Source organism: Porites lutea, chromosome 4 (assembly GCF_958299795.1).
Source record: "Porites lutea chromosome 4, jaPorLute2.1, whole genome shotgun sequence".
Classification (NCBI taxonomy): domain Eukaryota; kingdom Metazoa; phylum Cnidaria; class Anthozoa; order Scleractinia; family Poritidae; genus Porites; species Porites lutea.
Window position 1 is genome coordinate 3642460 of NC_133204.1, and position 21838 is coordinate 3664297.

Here is a 21838-nt window from a genome sequence, read left to right on the forward strand (position 1 = left end):
AAGTAGCAGCTGCCTTTGGGTCTGAGAGGATGGTCTAAATTTCAATTTAACTTAAGGTTCACAGAAGAAGACGTTAATAAGACGGACGACATCACCCACAAAATAATCCTAAGTTTTTTCTTAATTGTAGGTTTTGTTGTTTTGTTTTTATATTTTAGTTTTGTTTGTTTGATTTTTGACACAGAAACCTAGCTGTTTTGAATTCTAGCTCTTCGCGATAGGATAGGAAAATAGCGTCTCCAATACGGTTCAGCTAGACCTAGCTTGATATACAGTAACTGCTCTCCTGCAATAGGCCATTTGCACTATGACATCATTTTACTACTACGACCAGAATCCTTCAGGGTTTTGCTTTCTTGCGCAATTTAGGGCTTTTGTTATTTAAACCTCACTGGGATTACAAAATTTAAATATGAAAGGAAAAACGAAAAGGATTCTGGTCGTATTAGTAAAATGACGCCATCGTGCAAATGGCCTATTATCAGAAAAAAAAATGCTCGGGTCTTTACTCTAAAAAATCCGAATTGGATTTGATCCGAAGAATGCAAGCAGAGTGTGGGTTTTATGGATTCATGATCCGTTGTTAATTATCCCTGATAGAGTGCAAAATTTAATTGTTGTTTAAAAAATTCGGATTTAGATATTCCCAGTGACACGCCCTTTGATCATGATATAGTATTATAACACGGAACGCAGCTGGCATTAATAAGTTGTTTTTTGCGAAGTTACTGTGTTTTTGTAGACCGACCTTAGAGTGTCCGCAAGTCACGGAGGCGGAGGTGGCACTGATGTATTCCTGACCAATAAGATGGTATACACTGGTGTTAATCTGCCTGTTTCTAGCGCACATAAAATCCTGTGACTGGGATCTTTTCAATATTATCTTTATTTCAAATCTCAACCCATCCCGGAATTGGAGTCATTGCCAGGTCACTTATACTATATAAAAATTATCAGTTCTTGATTTTCGAATTTAAAATAACTTGGTGGGTTGATTAACCTTTCGACGGTGAAATTTTATGTTCTTAACTAAAGATATAGGAACTTCCGTGGAATTTCCCCTATGACGGACATATCCGCTGAGCGTTTTCACGATCGTATTATATTTAATAGTGTAAATATTTAACTGTGCAATGTAGTTTTTCATAAAACCGCGTCGTGTCATATGATTTTGATCCACTAACTATATAGTTGTGATGTAGATAATTGTACTCTTGAGAAAGTCGAGTCGAAATAAAGTAAACTATAGTTGTGTTGTTTTTTGTTGTGAGTGTTTTGCTTATCCGTGATAGGTTCTCAAAAGATATGTTGTTAGCAAGTCCGACATTCCTTTAGTAGTGAGAGAAATGAGGAACGAGCTTGTTGAAGTTTGGTGCATTGAAGATAAATCCATGTTTCTAGATTCCCACGATACCTTGCGAACTTGCGACCCCCCACTTATGCCATAGGGAGGGGCCTGGAACGAGAATGTAACGAAGTAAACAAAAATGGCGGCAAAATTCACCAAAAAAGATGTGGTATGTACTGATGTAGGTTTTGTTAATATCGCATTGTGACCTGCTTTGTGCCCTTATATTTCCTGCACTAAGGTTTAAAGAGACTGCATGGAAGGCGCCGAAACGATTAACAATAAGAGTTTATTTGTGTATTACATCTACATTGTAGCGAAAAGCTTGCACTTTTTATTGCATGTATTAAGCTTAAAGCTTAACTTACCAATTTCTTAGTCACGAAGGATCAAACAAGAGCCCTTCCACATATTTTATTTCCTGTCCACATCGTCCCCCAATATGATTATTTCAAGATTTTTATGATTATGCAAGGTATTGGAATTAGCAGTCAGTCTATTTCACTGTTCTGTGTTATGTAACTTAACCGCAATCTCTAGTGCGAAGGATCAAAGTTGATGAGCATTCCCACGTATTTTATGTCCTGACCACATCGTCCTCCGATATTAATATCTCAAGAAGTCTATACTTGCAAGTTTTGGCAGTCAGCACTCAATCTCTTCAAAGCTCAAGGCGAGACCTGTTGTTAAAAGAGAAATTGTTAAGAAAAACATCTAGGTTAAAGAAATTTCATCAGAGGTTTTGAAATATATAATAACATGTATTTTTAATTTTTTTTATTTATTGATTGATATTCAGATATAGATTAAACTTGTAGTTAAATTCTACCCAGAACTTGCTAGGATTATAGAGAGTGATCTTTACTCACACTGGTATGACTTGTTTTCAAAATAATTATTGTTGAGTTAAATATTATTAAAAAATTTGGGAGATGTTGAGCCAATGTACAAACAGGATAACATTTCCCATGCTAACAATAGACCTTGTCACAGTTTTGGAAGCCTCTTGTCGGGAGGCAATCTAATGTTGCATATGAGTTGTAAACTAAGGCTTCACAGCAAAGGATTCTACTAACAAATTTTGGGGGCTGTACCTGTGCTTAATTTTATCCAGACACTTGCTTTAGATTTTCCATATATTTTTCTTTAATTTATCCTGGGAAATGTTAGTCAGCAAGAAGAAAAATTTTAGAGGCAAGTGTATAGAAAATTTTTAAAAGTGGTTCTAGCACATGTAATGCCCTCAACATTTTTCAGTAGAATCCTTAGTGAAGCTTTAGTTTAGAATTTTTTATTTTTTAGAAAAACCATTTTGTGGAATTATTCAACATTCAGATTCTCATACAAACACTGTTATTTCAGACATGGTTGCCTATACCTGTCGAGATGGCTTCCAAAATTGTGACGAGGTCTATTTGAACAACCTAAAACTGAGTTCATTCTGATGATACCTATACTATGAAACGGTATTAAGCAGCCACAGGAATAATGCAACCATTTTTAGAGTGAGAGTGGGACACAATCCTATACCCTTCTCTCTACACAATGTGGCTTTAGCCACTCCCAGTCCCACCACAACTCTGCTATGTGCCCACATTTGCTGGCCCAGCCTTTGTAGTCCAAACTGCAATCTGCCTCCTTCCTTCGACAAAAAATCCACCCACCATCGCCATTTCCTTTGTTATTCTTGAGCACTCCAGAGTCATTCTCAGCCAAGCTGAGCGAGCACGTCACATAGTAATTTGCATTAACCCCACCTTCACTAAAATGATTGATAGAACAGAAAAACCCAAAATCCCTTCAAAGTTTGCAAAAAGCACAAGGTGATACGACAAATTTTACTGTGAGTATATGTTATGGTCCAATCGGTATCTACTTTACCACAGGATTATTTTTCCTGCAAAGGGCAATGACAATGAAGGATGATAAATTGTAACATTGTTTTTTTCCTAACTGGTTGACTACAATGATGGTGTAATGGAGGACCCTAATCCTGCTTGTTTTACATTGATATTGCAGTTTTAGGTGGTTTTCAATGCATTAACCTCTTACAAATCTCAACTGTACTCATTTTTAGTCTGACAGACAACAGCCATTTGTCACAGTCTTAAGAGCTGATGTAGACCAACTGGTAACTGAAATTATGCAAGTAAAGGAATTTCTGCCTAAGGTATGATGTCTTTCTATATTAGCTCTCCCAACTAGATAACTGATTAATTGGTGCAGTATCAGCAAAAAAAAAACACAGTTTCTCATCAACACCCCCCCCCCCCCCGCCCCCTTCCTTATCTACACAAAAACATAATTCAACATCATTTGTCCAGGCAGGTGCCTAGGTTCGCTTCATTACGTAGCTAAGTCAACTGCAGTTAAGTTTTTCTAAGACAGAAATTTCAAAATGCTCACAAAAGATTGAAATCTGCAACATTGGATATAGGCTAGGGAATAATTGGCTCTCAATATCACTCACCTTTTCCCTGGCTCTAGCTCCTGATCTTGAATGTAATTGACTCTTGCTGAATTATGTATACTGGCATGTGTATTTCTCCATCATTCCCAACCTCTTGTTTGTCGTCAGAGGTACTAAATTCTCACTATTAATTAATGTCTCTCTACTAGGTGTTAAACGCAGACCTTTTCAGCATATTTAGCAAGCTAGATCGCTGTGAACAAGGTATGGAAAAATATAGCTTAAGTTTCCCTGAAACGTTTTCATTCCAAGGGTTGAAAGTAAATACGAATTATTAACCAAGAGTGAGGTCAATACAGGGTAATCTCAGACCTTGGCTTGGAATTATTGACCTCAATACATCAAGGCCTCAGTCTTATAGATTTCCCCGTAATGACCAAACAGACAAGGTTATGCACTTTTCACTGGAAACCTGGTTACAATCCAGGTATATTTTTACTATTTTTCTAGTTGGCAAAGTGCCTCAACCCCTTTCAGTATACTGTGTATAATATAACAAACTGAAAAAGCTTTTTTTCGTTGAAAAAAATTTGTCTAGAACTTGAGATGTCTGAGGAAGAAAACAAACGATTAAGAAAGAAGCTTGAACAGTTAAATCAGGAGCATAATACAGAATTAACGGAAGTGAAGAAGAGAAATGATAGTCTGCTAGAGGATTGTGAGAGATACCGACAGGTATTTGCTATATATGGCTGCATGCTTACAATTTTTAAAAAAGATAAAGTGTTTAAGTTAACATAATATTTCTTATTATATACTCTCTTTTGTATGGCATCGCATATTGTGATTGGTCAATTTTGGGTGCAGTGTTATATTCTTCCTTATGCCTTGCTAAATTTGAGATCTCCTCACATCCAATTAACCTCAGAGATTCACTGTTTGTTCTTGTAAGTGTTACTAACCTCATTATCTTGGTCTGCACTGTAAGTTTCTCTTCCTTTTCGCTCAAGCACGAAGAGTGCAGGGTATAAACTAACTATAAAAACATCGAAATCTTTTAGTAAGAAGTATTTAAACATTAACATGTCGTGTTCCGGTCTGTGATGTTTTAAAATGTGCACGTAGAGAAGGCTATTTTCAGCAACCGCGTGCAAAGTTAACAGTGACTATGGAAGGTTTACGTTATAGTGTATTGATATAGAAGAGTTAACAGGGCCCTGCAACATAAAAAGGAAAGTTTGTTTGTATGATGTTTTGTTCCACAGTTACTAACTTAGACTTCAACAGAATATGAAAATTGTTACAAATATGCTACTCAACTGTTGCTTCTCTAAATTAAACATTTTTGGGGTGCAAATTGTAATGTGCTGTCCAGGAGTCCTGTTGTAATATTATTATTGCATGGTGCACAAACGTCCTGATAAACCATTTTTATGCCCAGTGGTTTATCTTCTTTTTCACAGAAGCATAATTCATCAAGTATCGGTCACTCTATTGACTGTATCTCAATATTCTCCACACAATTATATTGATTCAGTCTACAACGTGTGGCACATCGCGGGTCCCACATAGCTTTTTAACGTTGTGTTTTTGTTTTCTTTCTTCACAGGAGAAGTATGAACTCAAGGTAACCATCAAAATACTGTTGCCATATGCATATTTTTCCAACTTTCTAAACAACATTTGTGAATTAAACAATTGTTTATAAAGCCAAAGCAAGTAGTTTTGTTTGTAGTATGCAAAACATGTCGTTTGGTTTCTGGGATGTGGGAACTGATGGTTTTGTTTTGTAAGTCACTAGCACTCCTGTAAGTAACTAATGTAATGTATTGCCACTGTCTTTATCTCCCCCCGCCCCTCACCCCCTCCCTCTGCCCCTTTTGCATTATCTTCACGCCCTTCCCACCCTCTAGTAATTTGAAACGTTGTAAGTATGTAGCCCTTAGTAGACACCTGTCTGTTTTCTGTTAACGGAGCTGTGCATGTCATGAAATTTCATAATAACAATTATAATAATAATAATAATAATAATAATAATAACAATAACAACATATTTTAAAAGGATGACCATTTCAGTTATAAAAACTGCTATCAACATGGGTTCTGGCTAAATTCAGCCACTAAATTGTCCACAAAATTGACCGAAACATGTAAGAGAAGGCATGGGTCGACGAAATTGAAGAGCCGAGGATTAAAACGGTTTGTAATGGGGGTTTTGAAAACTATTGAGCCTAACACTTGAACTTTTTAAAGGCTATCTTTGTTGTTTTCAAATTAAAGTAAGGCAAGGAAGATATTTCTTTTAAATAAGCTGTGATTTTGCCATTTACAAGTTATTTCTTCTCGAACGTTGAGGGCGACTATTTGGAAGAAACAAGGCAAAATTAAAAGGACATGCAGTGATCGGACAGCCCCTCGTAATTGCTACCCTGACTCCTATTTCATATGACGTCCCCCACTTGACTCAGTATTAGGCATATTAACTATAATTGCCTTGATTCTTTAGTGTCAGTTGTCAGAGATGAATCAGCAGATGGGAGACCAGTCTGAATACTGTTCTTCCATGGGAGCAGCTGTATGTACTCTGCTATGGAGAGTGTCTCGCCAGCAGGACTCTGTAGCGTCTCTGCTCGGAGGGGTGGGTAATTATTATAATTTTATTTTTAGAGGAATGCAACTTAGCCTCCCACGCAGACGCGTGACGAACCCCTAAGAACGTTTGCGTGGGAGGCTAAATGCAACTCAACTTTGTTCTCGGTTTTAGATTCTTTTCTTGATAGGTGAATAACGCAAGGTAGTATTATCACTAATTGAGTGTAAAAACAACAACAACGACAACTAAACGCTGTAAGGCCAAGTTCGAAGTGTTTACCTGACGCATCAGTTTTCTTGAGAATCATGAAGTACAACTTCCCCACAAGCAGTGTTGTAAGTTATCCCTGAAATTCCAAAGGGGAGTGGATATGTTTTATTGAAATATGCGGTGTTTTCGAGAGTATTCAGGTACGATTTAATTGTGATTCATTAATTACAAACGTGAGGCAACAGACAACAAAAAAAAATAGCCTGTTAACAGACCCTCTGATATTTTCTCTTTCGAGATCATACGCGCTTAATTCGAGTGGGCTTTTATTCTATTAAACTTCTGCTAACTCTGACAATTGATTTTAGCTTCTTATTTCATGATTGTTGACATATATCAACAATCGCAATTTGTTACACTTGAAATAGATTACAACAAGTAAAAGTAGAGCGAAAAGGAGAAAGGAAATATTTCACTCTACCCGCAGTTAGTGGAAAAGAAAGAAAAGTGAAAGAAAAAACAACAACAACAAAACAAAACAAAGCTATACATTTGAAGTGAAAAGTGTTTACCCTACAAGGCGTAATTATTCGCTAAGAAATATGGAATCACTATATTTTTGGTAAGTGTCTAGTCCGTTCAGTTGTCACAGACTGACTATTGTTATTTGCAGAATAAGTCTGAAGAATTTCTTCATATCACCGCACGCACAGTGGAGAGCTACTTTGAAACGTACAGTGAAGAAGTGAGCAAAGAAACGTCCGACGAATTCCAGTTTGTGTTAGCACTCACAGGAACTATAACCAACATGGCTGCAGCAGCACAAGGCCGAGACTTTTTAATGTCCAAGGACAGTGGGCGTGGCTTGATTGACAGCTTTGTTACTGTACTGACGTCATCAACACTGGGGGAAAATGTCAAGCTCAGAAATTTGGTACTTATGGCTTTGTATAACATAAGGTGAGGCGTGCCCAAGTTTCCGTCAAAAGGCCGATTTGGCAACAGAACGGGAACGTCAGTTGACGACGGCGACCAGGCTTCCTCAGGTTTACAGATGTTACTGAACTGGATTGACCAATAGCAAAGCGGTAAATTGGGCACCGGAAGTCGAGTTCAGTCATTTCCACGCGCTTTCCCGTCGTCGACTGAAGTTCCCATTCTGTTGCTAAATTAGCCTAGTGAAAAAACATTTTGTTTTTCCTTCTTAAAGAGTTCACTACTGAGGATCTCCAACAGATTCCCCAACTGGCTTTTGGAATTTGGGAATTTGCCCTGTTGGAAGGGTGGGATTCGGGATTTGGAAGCAAAATGGGGGAGCGATTCGGGGTTGAAAGTAGGCTGATTTAGCAACAGAACGGGAACGTCTGTTGACGACCGCACGCGCACATCAAACAACTGGATTGACAAATGGCAGAGCGGCAAATTGGGTACCGGAAGTCGAGTTTAGTCCTTTCCGCGCGCTTCCTTGTCGTCTAATGACATTCCCGTCCGGTTGCTAAATCAGCCTGATATGCATGGCGGGATGCGGGATGCTGAAAATAACCATTGGGATAACGGGTTTGGGGGAAAATTTGTCTCGGGATTACGGGATTGAAGAACGCTATTGGGGACGCTCACTACTGCCATTTTAATTTACTGCATTTTACTACTGACAATTTCCTGTTGTATTGTAGAAGGGTGCTTACTCAACCACGATAACGATGGCAGCGGAAGCGTTACTTTAAAACAGTCAATTTACGCTGTTCGAAACTTCATGGCTTTATTCCATTTCATTCAAATTGTTACATTTGGGCGGATTGTCTCTGAGCTGAATTGTTAAAACAACCGTATCTAAAACAAGAGAAACGGGAAAACAGAAAAGGAAAACAGAATCCTTTGTCTTGAGAGTATAAAAAGTAAAGTTAGAAAATTTCACGCTGCAGTCGCGGCAGCAACGGCAGTGAAATGTACCAAAAAGCGTGAAAAAAAGGCAGTTGCTGTTTTGCTCGATTAAGCAATTGTTGTTGTTGTTTTTTTTCTGACGTTCTTGTTGCTGTCGCCGTCGTTTTTTAATGCTTGCAAGGGTTAGAACATCAGAAATTGAATAGGTTCACTAGTAATCCTGTACCCAGATTCAGATCTCCTGTCGGCTTCATCGATAAGGTATTAAGTCGATATTAAGTGCGCGGAATGTTAGGCTACAAAAAGCGTGCATAACACTTGTTTTCATGTTGAAACTGTCCCTAAGAAGGTATAAGACAGCTTTTCAAATACATTTTCCCCTCCCTTCCCATTTTTACTTTATAGCAAAACCACGAAATTACCTTTTTAGCCGGGCATCATTGCATTGTACGGGTGTACTTCAAGTGCTGTCAGATTTGGTCCTACAAAGTATTCAGTTTAGTATTTAAAATGCTGTATTGGAACTATTTTTAGCATCAATTTCTCTGGACTTCAGTACATCATCAAGAAGCAAGAGCTACTAGGACATCTCCTGCACGTAATACGAGGTACTATTACCCATTACACGTACAGAGCAGCTTTGTAGAATTTGCCAAGCTAATTTGAGCCGCTCATCTGCGGCATGCTTCCCTTGGGAAATACAGTGACAAGGTTTTTCAAAAACAGGATTGGACATAAGAAAAGATGCCACCATAAAATAACTGGCTAGATAAATTCTGCTACAGATTCTGAAAATGAACATACGCATGCTACGATTTGTTTTACTGACTTGAATTCATTGTTTGATTCACGTTATTTGAAATTAAATAGGGCCTTCATAACTTGCATATCTTTGTGGATGATTAATGATTGTTTTGATGGCGATGGTGATGATGATGATAGTGACGACATGACGATTATAATTATTATTTCTTGTAGTGGAGAATGACTCAGAGCTAAGGCTAAATGCAGCGAGGTAAGCGAAAAATAACTTATAAAGTTGTATTTTAGTTTAATCATTAAATAACCTGTGAATACGTAGAGGACAATCAATGCTGTTATCTCCTCAGACTGCTTCAGTCTATTGTTATGGAGCCAAACAGTTTCTCAAGCGAGGCCATTGAATCGGTGAGTTTATCTTTTAAGGTACGGTACAACAGGCAACAAAAAAACGTGTAGTTTGTCTTGCAACATTCCCGCAAAACGAGTTGAATAGCGATGTTGCGCGTTTTACCACCGGCGGCCTTCAAACGGCTTTCCTGCAACAATTCAGGTTGTTGCCGGTTGCGAAAATTTGTTGCAGAAAGTAGTTGTACTTTTTGCAACAAAATCTGTACATGTTGCGCGTCTACCGGTCCAAGGCAAACTTGTTTCGCTGCAAGAGATGTAACTCCCTTGTATGGCGTTACTCCCGCGTAATTTTATCCAATCAGAAATCAGAACTCAGCAGGCAACTTGCGACAACCTGATTTGTTGCAAGACAGGTTTGAACGTGGGTGGTCAAAAGCGCAACATCGCCATTCAATTCGTTTCGCAGCAGCTGCAAACCAAGTTGCATGTTTTTGTTATCCGTTTTACTGTAGCTTTAGTAAATAAACAAATATGCACAAATGCTCACCTTACGGAAAATTTGTCCGTCGCGGTTGAGAGATCTTCAGATTAAGATTCACCTGCAGCAAAACTGAGAAGGGTGACTTGGTGTACAGTTACTTTCCAAGCAAACCTTGTGAACAGTAGCTTTACAATGTACGGATTTTCTAGTGTTTATATCGTAGCAGTAACATTCTGATAGACCGCGGTATTTGTATTGTGTAAGCAGCTTTAAACCCTCTTATCAACCTGTAAGTAGCCTCCCTTTTTTCAAATAATTCATTATCACTGGAACGATTATGAAATATGCCTCTAAAATTTCAGTGGTATACTACTTCAACTTAGGAACGAATTTTTCGTACTACTGTGACTTCTTTGGAGGTGATTCGGCGACTATGCTTTCACTTCACGTAACTGTATCCCCCCGGCCTTTAATTTACCAGCAGCCAACGCTTGATTATACTCGGACTTACTTTGATTAATTTCCCTGTGTTACCCTGCTAGATTTCACTGCCACTTATTCAAAATCTCGTTCGAGCCACCAAAGGAGAGGTAAGCCACGCATTACATGTAATTTCTATCTGATGAAATGTTAACTACAATCAGTAGCAGTCTTGGGACACTTTTTCGTTTCTGGTGCGTTTTCCAATTCACAAAGGTCCAACCCGTCCCCTCACCCCACAAACAATGTTGGACCAGCGTGTATCCAGAATTTTTTTTGGAGTTTCAACTTTGTATAGAGTGGGGGGGGAGGGAGAACTGAAAGAAAATTTCAAACAGGATGCACTGTTTTAAGAGGCAACCGGGAAATGACAGATCAAAAATATGAATGTTGCAGTATTGTCTCAAGGACTTTTGTCCAAGATTATAGTTACTAACTAGGACAGTGGTTACCTGATCTTTCCCCATTTCCAAAGGTAAAGTGATTGGTCATCGCTATTGATTCTGAAGTTTATTTTATTTTTTCCTTTTCTTTTACAGTTACGAGAAACACTCACTGAGGTGCTCTCGGACTTGCAGTCCTACTGTACATGACTCAGCAGACTGCGTTACCCTTGGTATTTTCTCGGTGTTGTCAGGCTGTCAGTGTGTACTGTCAAGACTGTTCAGAGTTGTTGAGTTAACGGTTTCTATTTACTATTTATGGTGTTTTCTTGTATATGAATAATGTAATATCTACACCAAGGGTTAATTAATGCATTTTTAACGTCTTTTTCTCATATATTTGTTGTCCACGGCAGACTTTGCACAACTGGAAGGAAATACAAGTCTAGTGACAGTTTTATCTGTCAGTGCTTCCATTTCTTTTTGTTATCTTTACTGTTATTAGGCCCCGTCCACACAAATGCGTTTTCGTTCCAGTGAAAATGTAAACCGCCTTCGATACCTTCGCACTTACTAATACGCTGAGCGTTTTCATCGAAAATGCATCGATTTGAAAACGCTCTTGGAAGTGGATCAAAACGTAAACGCGTACATATCGTAATGTCGACGGTCGAAAACGCATCAAAATGAAAACGATAAGCGAAATATCGTTTTCGAACGCTTTAGTGTGGACAGCCGAAAACGCATCAAAACGGTAGTGTGGACGCGAATCGATCGATACGGCGTTTTCGATGACAAAGAAAACGCATACTCTTGAAAACGCGTTAGTGCGGGCAGAGCCTTAGACATGTTTTATCGGCGTCCAATGGGCTTGCAGGCTTGTTCTGTTCTTAGTTTTTCTCCAACTGTAGTGATCTTAACTATTATTCGATTGATACTGAAAAGGTGCAAAAGAAATAAGAAAACATCCGCTTTTATTTTACATAGTGATATGATTTTCAAATGACATAAATTTTACGAGGCTTTACGAGGTCTTAAACAAATGGTGGACTTGAACGTTCTAATTTTCAGTTCTCAGTTCAGAGGCGTCAAATAATCCAATCCTGCTGCCAGTGGAATGTATAAAACGTTTTGAGTTTTAATTTGTTCTAAGCCGATGGACCTTTCATTTCGCCTGAGAGGTTTTGTTTTTACAATTTTTCAATTACTTGACTTCATGTAAATACTGGAGTTATAAATATCGTTATGACAATGTAAGATCACTGAAATTAAAAATGTTCTTAAAGAGATCATGTTTGTTTCCTCGATAAATTAGTTTTCCAGTAATTGGTTGAAATGTCCAATTTTTTGCGCTTAGCTTTTGGGCTTTGAAAGTCTTTACACAGCCCTCGTCTTAATATGGATAATACGGATTGCCGCTTTTTACTACAGGTGTTTCACTGAAAATTTCAATCTTTACAATAATCTTAGTCCAGATATACAATTTCCATCCATAGGATAGAAATGCAACCATTTCAGTGATTAAGGACGTTGAGCTGACATGTTGGTGCCAAGCGCAAGCTAACTTTCACTGAACTTTAGATCCCTTGAACTGTGTCAACAAGAAACAGATGTCACTCTAAATAAATTTAAACTCGCCTTGAAAAACAATAAAAAACTGTGAGAAAGAACTGAAGTGAACCGTACCACCGTTACTGAAATCTGCAACCCCTATCAAGATTTATTAATTTAGTTTCAATCCGCGTTTTCCTATAGTTGGCTTCCTTTAGAGAGTAAGAAAAGTGAATGCAAAGGTTCATCAAAATGAGAACTATGATTAAAAATATTCTTAAAGAGATCATATTTGTTTCCTCAATAAATTAGTTTTCCAGTGATTGGTTAAAATGTTCGATTTTGTTAGCTTAGCTTTTGTGGTTTGAAAGTCTTTAAACAGCCCTGCTCTTAATATGGATAATAGAGAATACTTCGACCAAACCCAAAGCAAGACTAAACCGTTTTTTTTTTTTATTACAGGTGTTTAACTGAAACATTCAAGTTTTATAATAATTTTAGTCCAGATATACAATTACAAATTGTATATCTTTAGGAACTGAACAAATGCAACCATTTCAGTGGTTAAGGACGATGAGCTGACATGTTACCAACATGTGCCGGTGCCAGGCGCAAGCTAAATTTACTCTGTCAACAAGAAACAGATGTCACTCTAAATAAATTTAAGTTCGTCTTGAAAAACAATAAAAAACCTGAACTGAGCTGAAACTGAAGTGAGCCACCGTTGCAAGCCCTATGAAGATTTTTTTAGTTTCCATCTTTTTCCTATGGTTGGCTTCGTTTGGTGAGTAAGTAAAGTACATGCAACGGGTTTTTTTCTTTTTTTCTTTTTTTTTTTCTCAATAGATATGATATTTTGAGCGTGCTTTTGTGAATCTATACATTTTGAGTTTTGTGAAAGCGCATCGACTTCAGCGTCATTTTTCGGAGGGTAAACGTCCTAAACGTGCCAACAGCCTTACAAATGTTAATTTCCGCACATTTTATCTATTTCTTCTTAAACAAGGAAATTGTTTCGAAATTCACAGTATTATTTGTACTTGAGTCGTCGCGAAGAAAGCAGTGTCATGAGCACTCAAGTCAACGCGAACTTCAGAGATTCAACGCGATGATTTCGTGGAAAACTCATCAGGGTAGCGTTTTGATTATTATTATTTTTTTTTTTGGGGGGGGTGGGTAAATAAAGTCCAGTTTCGAGTTTGCTATGGCCAATGAATAAAATAAATTCTCTTAAGACCCATTTTTACTATGTCTATACAATATGCTGGATAGATGAGCATGTTGACATGAAAAATACTCCGGCCTGGTATGAACACCTGTCCTGTTCATACTGCTATCAAGAGGATCCAAGTAAGAGTGCCCAGGCTTAAAAAGTGGCCCACCGTTCTTATGTACATTGTATGAACAGAAGCCCCTATCCGATAGGGTTTTCGTGTTGGCCCATTAGAGCTATCCGGCAGGGTGTGCACAAAGTCTTAACCTCTATTTAAAGTAGATATATGCGCAGATTCCAGAGAAACAAGGACCTTTACGTGACCCTGTTCAGTTGCTGTTTTCCTTTCTTTTTACATGTTATTTTAGGGCGACACCTTTTAAATAAGAAAATGGCACTATATATTTAGCCACCCAAGGCCAAGGGCTTTTCATTCGGGTCTCGTCTCCGAGTGAATTCGGCCGTTCGCCTAGGATTCGTCGCCGAATTAGGTGTCCATTTCGTACACGGTTGCTGCCATTTTTAAGACACTTAAGCCCCGTCCACACACGTATCTGGATATTTTTGAATTCGCAACTTTTTCTTTCCGGATTCAAAAATTCCAACGTCCAAACGTATCCTTATTCAAATCGGGTTTGCCCGTCTACAGTATCCGACGATCTGACACGTATCGGGATTCACTCTAGTACCCAGGACTTGACAACAGAGCATGCGTCGTAAAGCGCGCGAAATTTACATCTTGCCCTGCCTTGAGAGAACCTAGGGAATGAGGTTGCCATCTTGAATGCAGTGTCTGCGGTAAGAACTGGGCTCGATCTTGTTACGTCACCGGATAAAAGAATATTTGGATTAAACGTCCACACGATTCCAGATTCGTAGCGTATTAAAATTTCTTCTCTGGAGAACAAATTCAAAAAGTTGCCGATTCATACGCAGGATTCAACGGATACGTGAGGACGGAAGCCAAATCCAAAAAGACTGAAGTTGAGGATTCAAAAATCTCCGGATACCTGCGGACGAGGCCTTAGCAAATTTTTGACCTGTTATTGAGAGAAAATTACAACCCAGGATCAAACTTCCACCTCGAACACGGACCTTTCGTATCCTAATCTCTCTCCCTTGCCACTACACTACCACATGCACCGACCCGCCAAAATTCCGAAAAATTTAAGGAAATACACTAGCAAACTGTCTTTCCTAACTGTTACATCAATAACAAGTGACCCTACCCCTTTCCGTGACTTTTAACGAAAATTCAACTTGGGATTCAACGTCGTTCTTTATAACCGCTATTCGAAAACGTATTTATTGCCTTATTGTTACTTAATCCGGGAAATATACCGCATCTATCATGGTTAAAGGCTTGGTTACTAATGGTGGCAGCGACCGTTAAAAATGGCAAAGACCATTTAAGGGAAATAGGCGTCGCTGAATTACACTGAGCTATAAATGGCCTAGGGACTTATGACTCTTCCAAGACTAACCCACCTTTAAATGCAACCTCATTCCGAGGTTCTCTCTCCTACCCGTCTCTGTCTCTCTCTCCCTCTCTTGCTCCTTAGGGACGGGTAGGAGAAAACCCTGGGAACGAAGTTGCTTTTAATTAAGGGTATTTTTAAATGCACTTCAGTATTTTGTGGATTTATTTTTCAGGCGTTTGTTTGAAATGTTACTTCTGCAATCCCTTCAAGGCAATCAGTGAAGGAAAATCTTTCACTCCTCAGCAATGTGAGCAAAATCAAACGGAACTTACTTGTCAAGCTCCATATGACAGGTGTATCAAGGCGCATCAAAAAAAAAAACATCAAGACGGCAGCGTTATTGAATATGAATTTAGAAGCTGTGCCAATATATTTACTTGTGATCAGTTCCAGACAAGTCTTGAACAGGCGCAGCTGAATGGTTGGGACACAAGCACTGCGTGTTGTCTCACGGAACTTTGTAATTCTGCATTTCAGCAGAATATGTGGAAAACCTGGTGGATGGTCAGCTTTTGTCTTTGCTGGACTTTGATGAAGATATAGACTAATTTTGTAGTGTGTTTTAGTGTTCATCATTCTTACTTTGCCTGTTTTTTCCTTTATATCCCAATTATTTAATACCTTAGGACTTATGTATTCAGTATTTAAGGATATTGGTATTTTAGTAACAATTGTATTTATAATAAGAAGGGAGACTACAGTGTGACAGTAATTATGCGCCCTATAGAAGTAAAGTGTCATTCATTCATTATAGCAATCGCGGAGCCACCTTTTATCGATAACGAGCCTTCAAAAAGGAATATTGGTTTTCTTTTGGTTTGCAATAATGTGTGTTTCCCAGGGGGGTACTCGGGATTTCAAGTGACGGGGATGATCGAAGGACTTTTTTGGGTTTTTTGGGTACGAAAATTTGACAAATATTTTTTGGGGTAGCTTGATTTGAGTACGGATTTTTTGGGGTATTAAAAGAAATAAGTAGTGCCCTGACTGCGCAGTTTCTGCGAATCAAGTACAAACAAACGTGTTTTGCTGTTGTTTAATAGTTAACTATGGTGTCGCTTTACATCGCACGTGTTATACAATAGTCTGCATTGTTCCGTGGTGCCCGGCCGTGTACAAGACTTCAACGGCTTCAATTCAATTCCGTTGGTCCAGGGATTTTTTTGGGGGTTTTGCTGGAAGCCCTAGGGATTTTTTTGGGTCTTGACTTTTGGCTCCATTCGATCATCCCCGTCACTTGAAATCCCGAGGGTGTGTTTCAGGCAAAACAATACCATTTTTCAGGGGCACCCGACGGCAATTTTCGGGAAAATATCTGTTCGGAAGACGATTTGAGATCTAGAATTTTCGGAGCATTTGTTGGAAAATTTCTTGCTTGCCTGCCTCTCCTAGGATTTTCGAACATCTACAAAATGGTATAATTACCCATTTTTAAGGATTTTGACCCTAAAAAAGGCCACCTAGAATTTTCGGGAGCCTTTTCCTGGCTGAAATTTTCGAGAAGGTAAGTTTTTATCCCTATAATTTTCGGATCACTAGGCTTTCAGCTAGGAAATCGGAACAGATGAAAAGTTTTTAGGAGATAAAAATATGCCTATATCTACCGTTTGAATACTAAAATACGTTCAACAATGCTACGTTAAGTGGTTTTGAACTATGTCCTCGTTGGGTGCCCCTGATTTTTGTTCGCAAAATTTGTTTGAACAAAGACTTTTGTTGGCAGCGAAAAGAAACTGGTTTTTTTGTCGACCAACATGGCCCCCTTGGCGTCAACAATTGTTCATTTCGAGGATGCGCTTAAGGCTGGGTCAGAGTCTGACTTGTCCCCAGTCGTCTCTCATTATTAGTATTTGGCGTGGAAGACAAGAACGGGCTCTTTAACGAAGGGGATAACCCAAGCACATAACCCAAGCGCTTCCCTAGTAAATAATTAATGAGTAGAGACAACTTAGAGACAACTGGGGACGAGCCAGGGTCAGAGTTGTGTCGAATTGCACTACGGGACTTTTTAGAGAACATTGTTGCTTCCTTTCCGTATAGCGCGTTTTCACAGCGGTGGCCACTGGTGTTCCAAAGCAATGAACGGCGGCTATATTGATGTTCCAAACCAATCCAGTGGTAGTTAACTCTTTTCTTATGCAAAGGCTTTCTATTGTTCCAATAAATTTGCATAGATGTAGACCACGTGAGTGAAAACGCTCTATACAGGTGTATTACGAGGTTACGCAAAAAACCGGATCAAAATGCGTCATTCAAAGCTGTTCCATAGGGCAATTCGACAATGAACACCGACCCTGAGCTAAAAACACCGGCTGAAAGTGGCCAATTTCTTACATTAGAGAAGACTGCTTATTAACAGACAAGTCATTTCACAGGAGCTGGGATCTGTCCGCGTCCTCCGCGCCAAGAAATCATAACAGGACCTGTGATGGTCTCTTGGTTTGAGCCCGAGTCTTGAAAGGCGGCTGTAATCTCTTCTTTAAAAACCCACGTCACTCAGATTGATGAAACATTTTACGCGCGCACTTCACAACTTCTCTAACATTGTAGATATTTTTAAAAACTATATTCACCACTTTTTGTTATTTCCGAACGTGTTTCGGTTATACATCCGTCAGTCACTACATATTTTCAGTTTAATCACAGTTAAATTTTACAACGCGAGAAAAGAATAAGGCCCCGCTTCTTTGCACAAAAGGTATCCTGGGAAAAAGATTCATCTTCCAAACCGAGTCAACTTTATTGAGTGTTTACCATTTGAGAAATAAAAATGACCCCTTAGTCCGAGCCTAGAGCTGGCAAGAGCGCTCACGCCCGCTCTGGTTGTCTTAGCCTGAGAAAACAGCAAACATGCATGTACATTTGGCGACGCTACAAATGGTTTCCCCGCCAAAATGACGTTTGAGAAACGAGCTCAGCAATTCTATACTGATTACGCGTCACTACCCAGATCTCGGTAGTACTTCTGATTGGTCGTGCCGCATGGGAAACTTGATTCAACCGATCAGAAGCACTACCCAGATCTTGGTAGTGACGCGTCATCAGTATGAAATTTCTGCGCTCGTTTCTCACAGTTCATTTAGCTGGAAAACCAGTGGTAGCGTCGCCAGATGTCGGCTGTTTTTTCATGCTCTGATTGTCTCGCCTTGACCAAGTTGACCCGCTGTTGGAGAGCCAAAGTGTTCTAATGGAGAAATATTTGTCCGGCTGAGAGGATGACTCTACAATCGAAAAAGCGTGACCAGCCTAGCCGGATCACCCTTCTATGAGAGTCAACGTTTTGTTCCTCATGTAAACAGTTTGCCAAGTTTCTTAAAGGAATGTATGGAACTTGGCTCGGGTTGGCGAGTGACTATTCTATCCGGGACAAGTTTTAACCATAACATGAAGAATGCCACTGAGCCAAAGTTTTCTGACCACTCGAAAACGAATAAAAGTAGCTGTCAATCACAATATCCATAATCATGCATCTATATATGATGATCAGTTACCAAATGTTAATTTATATAAATAAAGAAGCCCACAAAAATATCCTCCGACGATTAAACAATTATCCACAGAAAGCGAAGATACATTATTGCAAAAGTCTTCATCACAACACGAATATTCACAATCTCCTCCGGCCAGTATGATAGCCCGGCAAGACATTCCTATCCAATGACAATCCTGCTTCGGTACACATGCTCTACCTTCTACTTCATGTACTGATGCACTTGAATTTATCTCGTGATGATATCTGCCACAAGCCATTTCCATGTTATTTAGTGTGGTGCACGTCATCTCTGTCTCCTCCTTTTCACATGTCTCCATTGGGTAAGGTCGACCGTCATCAGGCCCCTTGCAATGGTAACACTTAAGGGAGTCAACTATTAAAGGAGTGAAAAAAAAACCTTTGTTTTTAGGCCATTGGCTGAGCCTTGCACTTCATGATGGCCTCATTTTGTGTCATTTGGTTTTGGCAAAATGGCGGAATAAGAGAAAAATTTTCGGAGACTACAAGATTTAGATACTACTGTGTATAAACTGCTCGCTTCACTAGGCACTTTCTCCGTGCAACTCGTTGTTTTTAAGCCATCTGGGCTCCGTTCCTCGAAACATGGTTAAGTTTAACCCAGGATTAAGCCAAATTTTAAGCAATGTATTCTTGTCTAAGAACATGTAACTTAACTGTTGTGCCTTTACTTCGCAAAAAAGAAATGATGACACAAAATTTTTCTCCAAGCAAAGCATAGAAAGGTAAATACAAAATGTGGAACAAAATTTTAATCCTGGATTAGCCCTAATCAGCCTTTCAGGAGCCGGGCCTTGAGCCTTGCAATTTATGGCCCCATTTTGTGTCATTTGGTTTTGGAAACATGACGGAATATTAGCAATATTTTCGGAGACTGCAAGATTTAGATACTACTGTGTATAAACTGCCCGCTCCATTAACACTTTCTTCGTGCAACTCGTAATGAAATTGACGTGTGTGATTAACCTTCTTTATTTGGTGTACATAATGAACTTGTTTTTACTGTTCTTCGACAATTACTGAAGCGCACTCGCTTCGAGACAGACATTCTCAAAGTGCTATGAGTATTCAGCCTTATGAGGTTGTCATAAAATTTTAGTATTGAAAATCAAACGTGAAAATCAGGGCCAAGTGGATCATGACCGTGACTGAAACAGGTTATGAACCTAGAGATCCAAATTTTCATGTTATAGTTTTCTAACGGAGAATATAATTATGGAAAATTTGGTTGGAAACATTATTGTCACAGTTATATTAAAGTTATCAAAGATGCAAATTATTCGGAGTTACACCGGATAAATTTGCCCCTTGCTGGCCGAATCCAAATTCATTTCAAATTATAAATTCTGTTCTATGACAACTGCTATATAGAGAGGAAAATTTGACTGCATTTTGTTTGCGTTTATCTTCGCCCTCTAAAGTAAACCTTCATTTAATGAATTATGATTAATGTTTCTGGCTTCGCCAGCAGTGAAAATAGTAATTGAGCTAAAACAAAGCTGATACTTACCCTTGATTGCAGGCTGAAATAGCAAAAAAACAAGTATAACTCGGAAGCAATCAATCCATATGAACATCCTACTGTTGGCTTATTTCACTGCATAATGCATATCAAAGGATCAGTCAGCAACCGTATCGGAGTGCAAACTGAACCAAGACTGGCCAAGAAAAGTCTAATATTAATATTACTCCGCTGTGTGGCTTTCAAACTGACGGTTGCAACACTGTAGTTCACGATATGAAATTTTTTGCTAGTATAGTTTCCAATAAGCCTTTCTTCAAAGCGATGGCTGCAGCTTTAGTTGTTATCGGTCCTTATTTGCGATTCATCTCTTCTTGTGCGTGGTGTCTATTTTGCTGTGACGTCAAAGCGTCGTTCTAGAAACACGGAACGCTTTGTTCAAAACTTTTCCAGCGTGAATTATCCTTTCTATCTTTGTAAAGACGCAGTTCAAATAAAAACACAGCTGAAATTACCTTTTATTGATCTCTTGCACACTATTTAGACACACTTTATTGAATCAGCAGCAAGCTCCTACATGGCCATGCAGCGGGAGCAAAAGCGTATAAAATATTTACTCCTAAATGAAATAGTTCTCTGCTCTTCTAAATTTTCGTCATGCATATGCATCAGAATAGTAAGTATCATGAGAGTCATAAAAAGTCAAGTTTCATGCCTCACTACTTGGCAAAGCCCTTTCAAAATGATCTAGATTTTATTTTATTGATTTTATTAGCTTTGCACTGAAGAAGACAAAAAAAAAAACACTGAAGACATGCAACCACTAGTAATAAGAACGTAACAATACACTAATAATAACTTAAATATTTGGGCAGAGACACCGCAACAGCTAAAGCCAATTATATTACTGCGGACCCAAAAAATAAAAAGATATACAAGTAGCAATTTAAATCGCATGCAGCCGCTAATTTCTTGGTCTAAAAACCTGGCTGTGTCACATCTCAAGCAAATTCTTTTGAAGCTCGTTGGAGAGTCCGCGAGTAATAACCGTAAAGAACAGATTTAAAGTTCTCAAAAGTAACATTATCAAGGTCAAATCTATTAATAAGCAGGTTCCAGATTCTAGTGGTTCTAATGAAAAAAGATTTCTGTAAGGTAGAAGTCCTGCATTTTTAAGGCACAAAAGATTTAGAGCTCGTAACGGATATACGGGTCCTTCACGCGCATTCACGCACGAAGGGAACAACAGACGGATCTAAGTGAATCATATTATGAGTAGCCTTGTAAAAGTATAGATCTAGCAACTCGTGCCAGTAGCACACAGGAAGTAGGTTTACAGACATTAGTCTTTCTTTGTAAGGGATAGTTGTTAAAAAAGGCAAGCAAAGAATGAATTTGGTGGCACGTCTTTGGATACTTTCGAGTTTAGAAATTAGTTCAACGCAGAACTGAAGGGCATCGTAAAATATTGGCAATAATTATTTCAGTTTTAGCATTGTTCAAAAATTGTTTACGGTACACCGTTATTTTCCAGTTTTTGCAGTCCCGAAAAAAAGTGGTTCCATTCAACCTAGTTTCCAGGGGTAAGCGTAAACGACAAACCCGCGTCGGTTTCAAAAATCTCCACTCTAGTGACCATTTATGAAAACCTGCGATTCTGGTGCCCGAAAACGCCGTTTAAGTGTGAACGGAGGCTAAAAAGGAGGGAAAAAAATCCATGTCCT

At 38.8% G+C, this 21838-nt stretch overlaps 1 protein-coding gene across 1 annotated transcript; it reads left to right on the forward strand.

Annotated features, from left to right (window-relative positions):
- The first annotated feature begins 1487 nt into the window (after positions 1–1487).
- On the forward strand, positions 1488–11106 carry LOC140934039 (heat shock factor 2-binding protein-like). Its single transcript, XM_073383721.1, has 11 exons — positions 1488–1517; positions 3426–3518; positions 3968–4022; positions 4357–4493; positions 5368–5385; positions 6265–6396; positions 7235–7521; positions 8977–9050; positions 9421–9457; positions 9552–9609; positions 11053–11106. The coding sequence occupies exons 1-11, from the start codon at positions 1488–1490 to the stop codon at positions 11104–11106; spliced, it is 975 nt and encodes a 324-aa protein (XP_073239822.1).
- The last annotated feature ends 10732 nt before the right edge of the window (positions 11107–21838 follow it).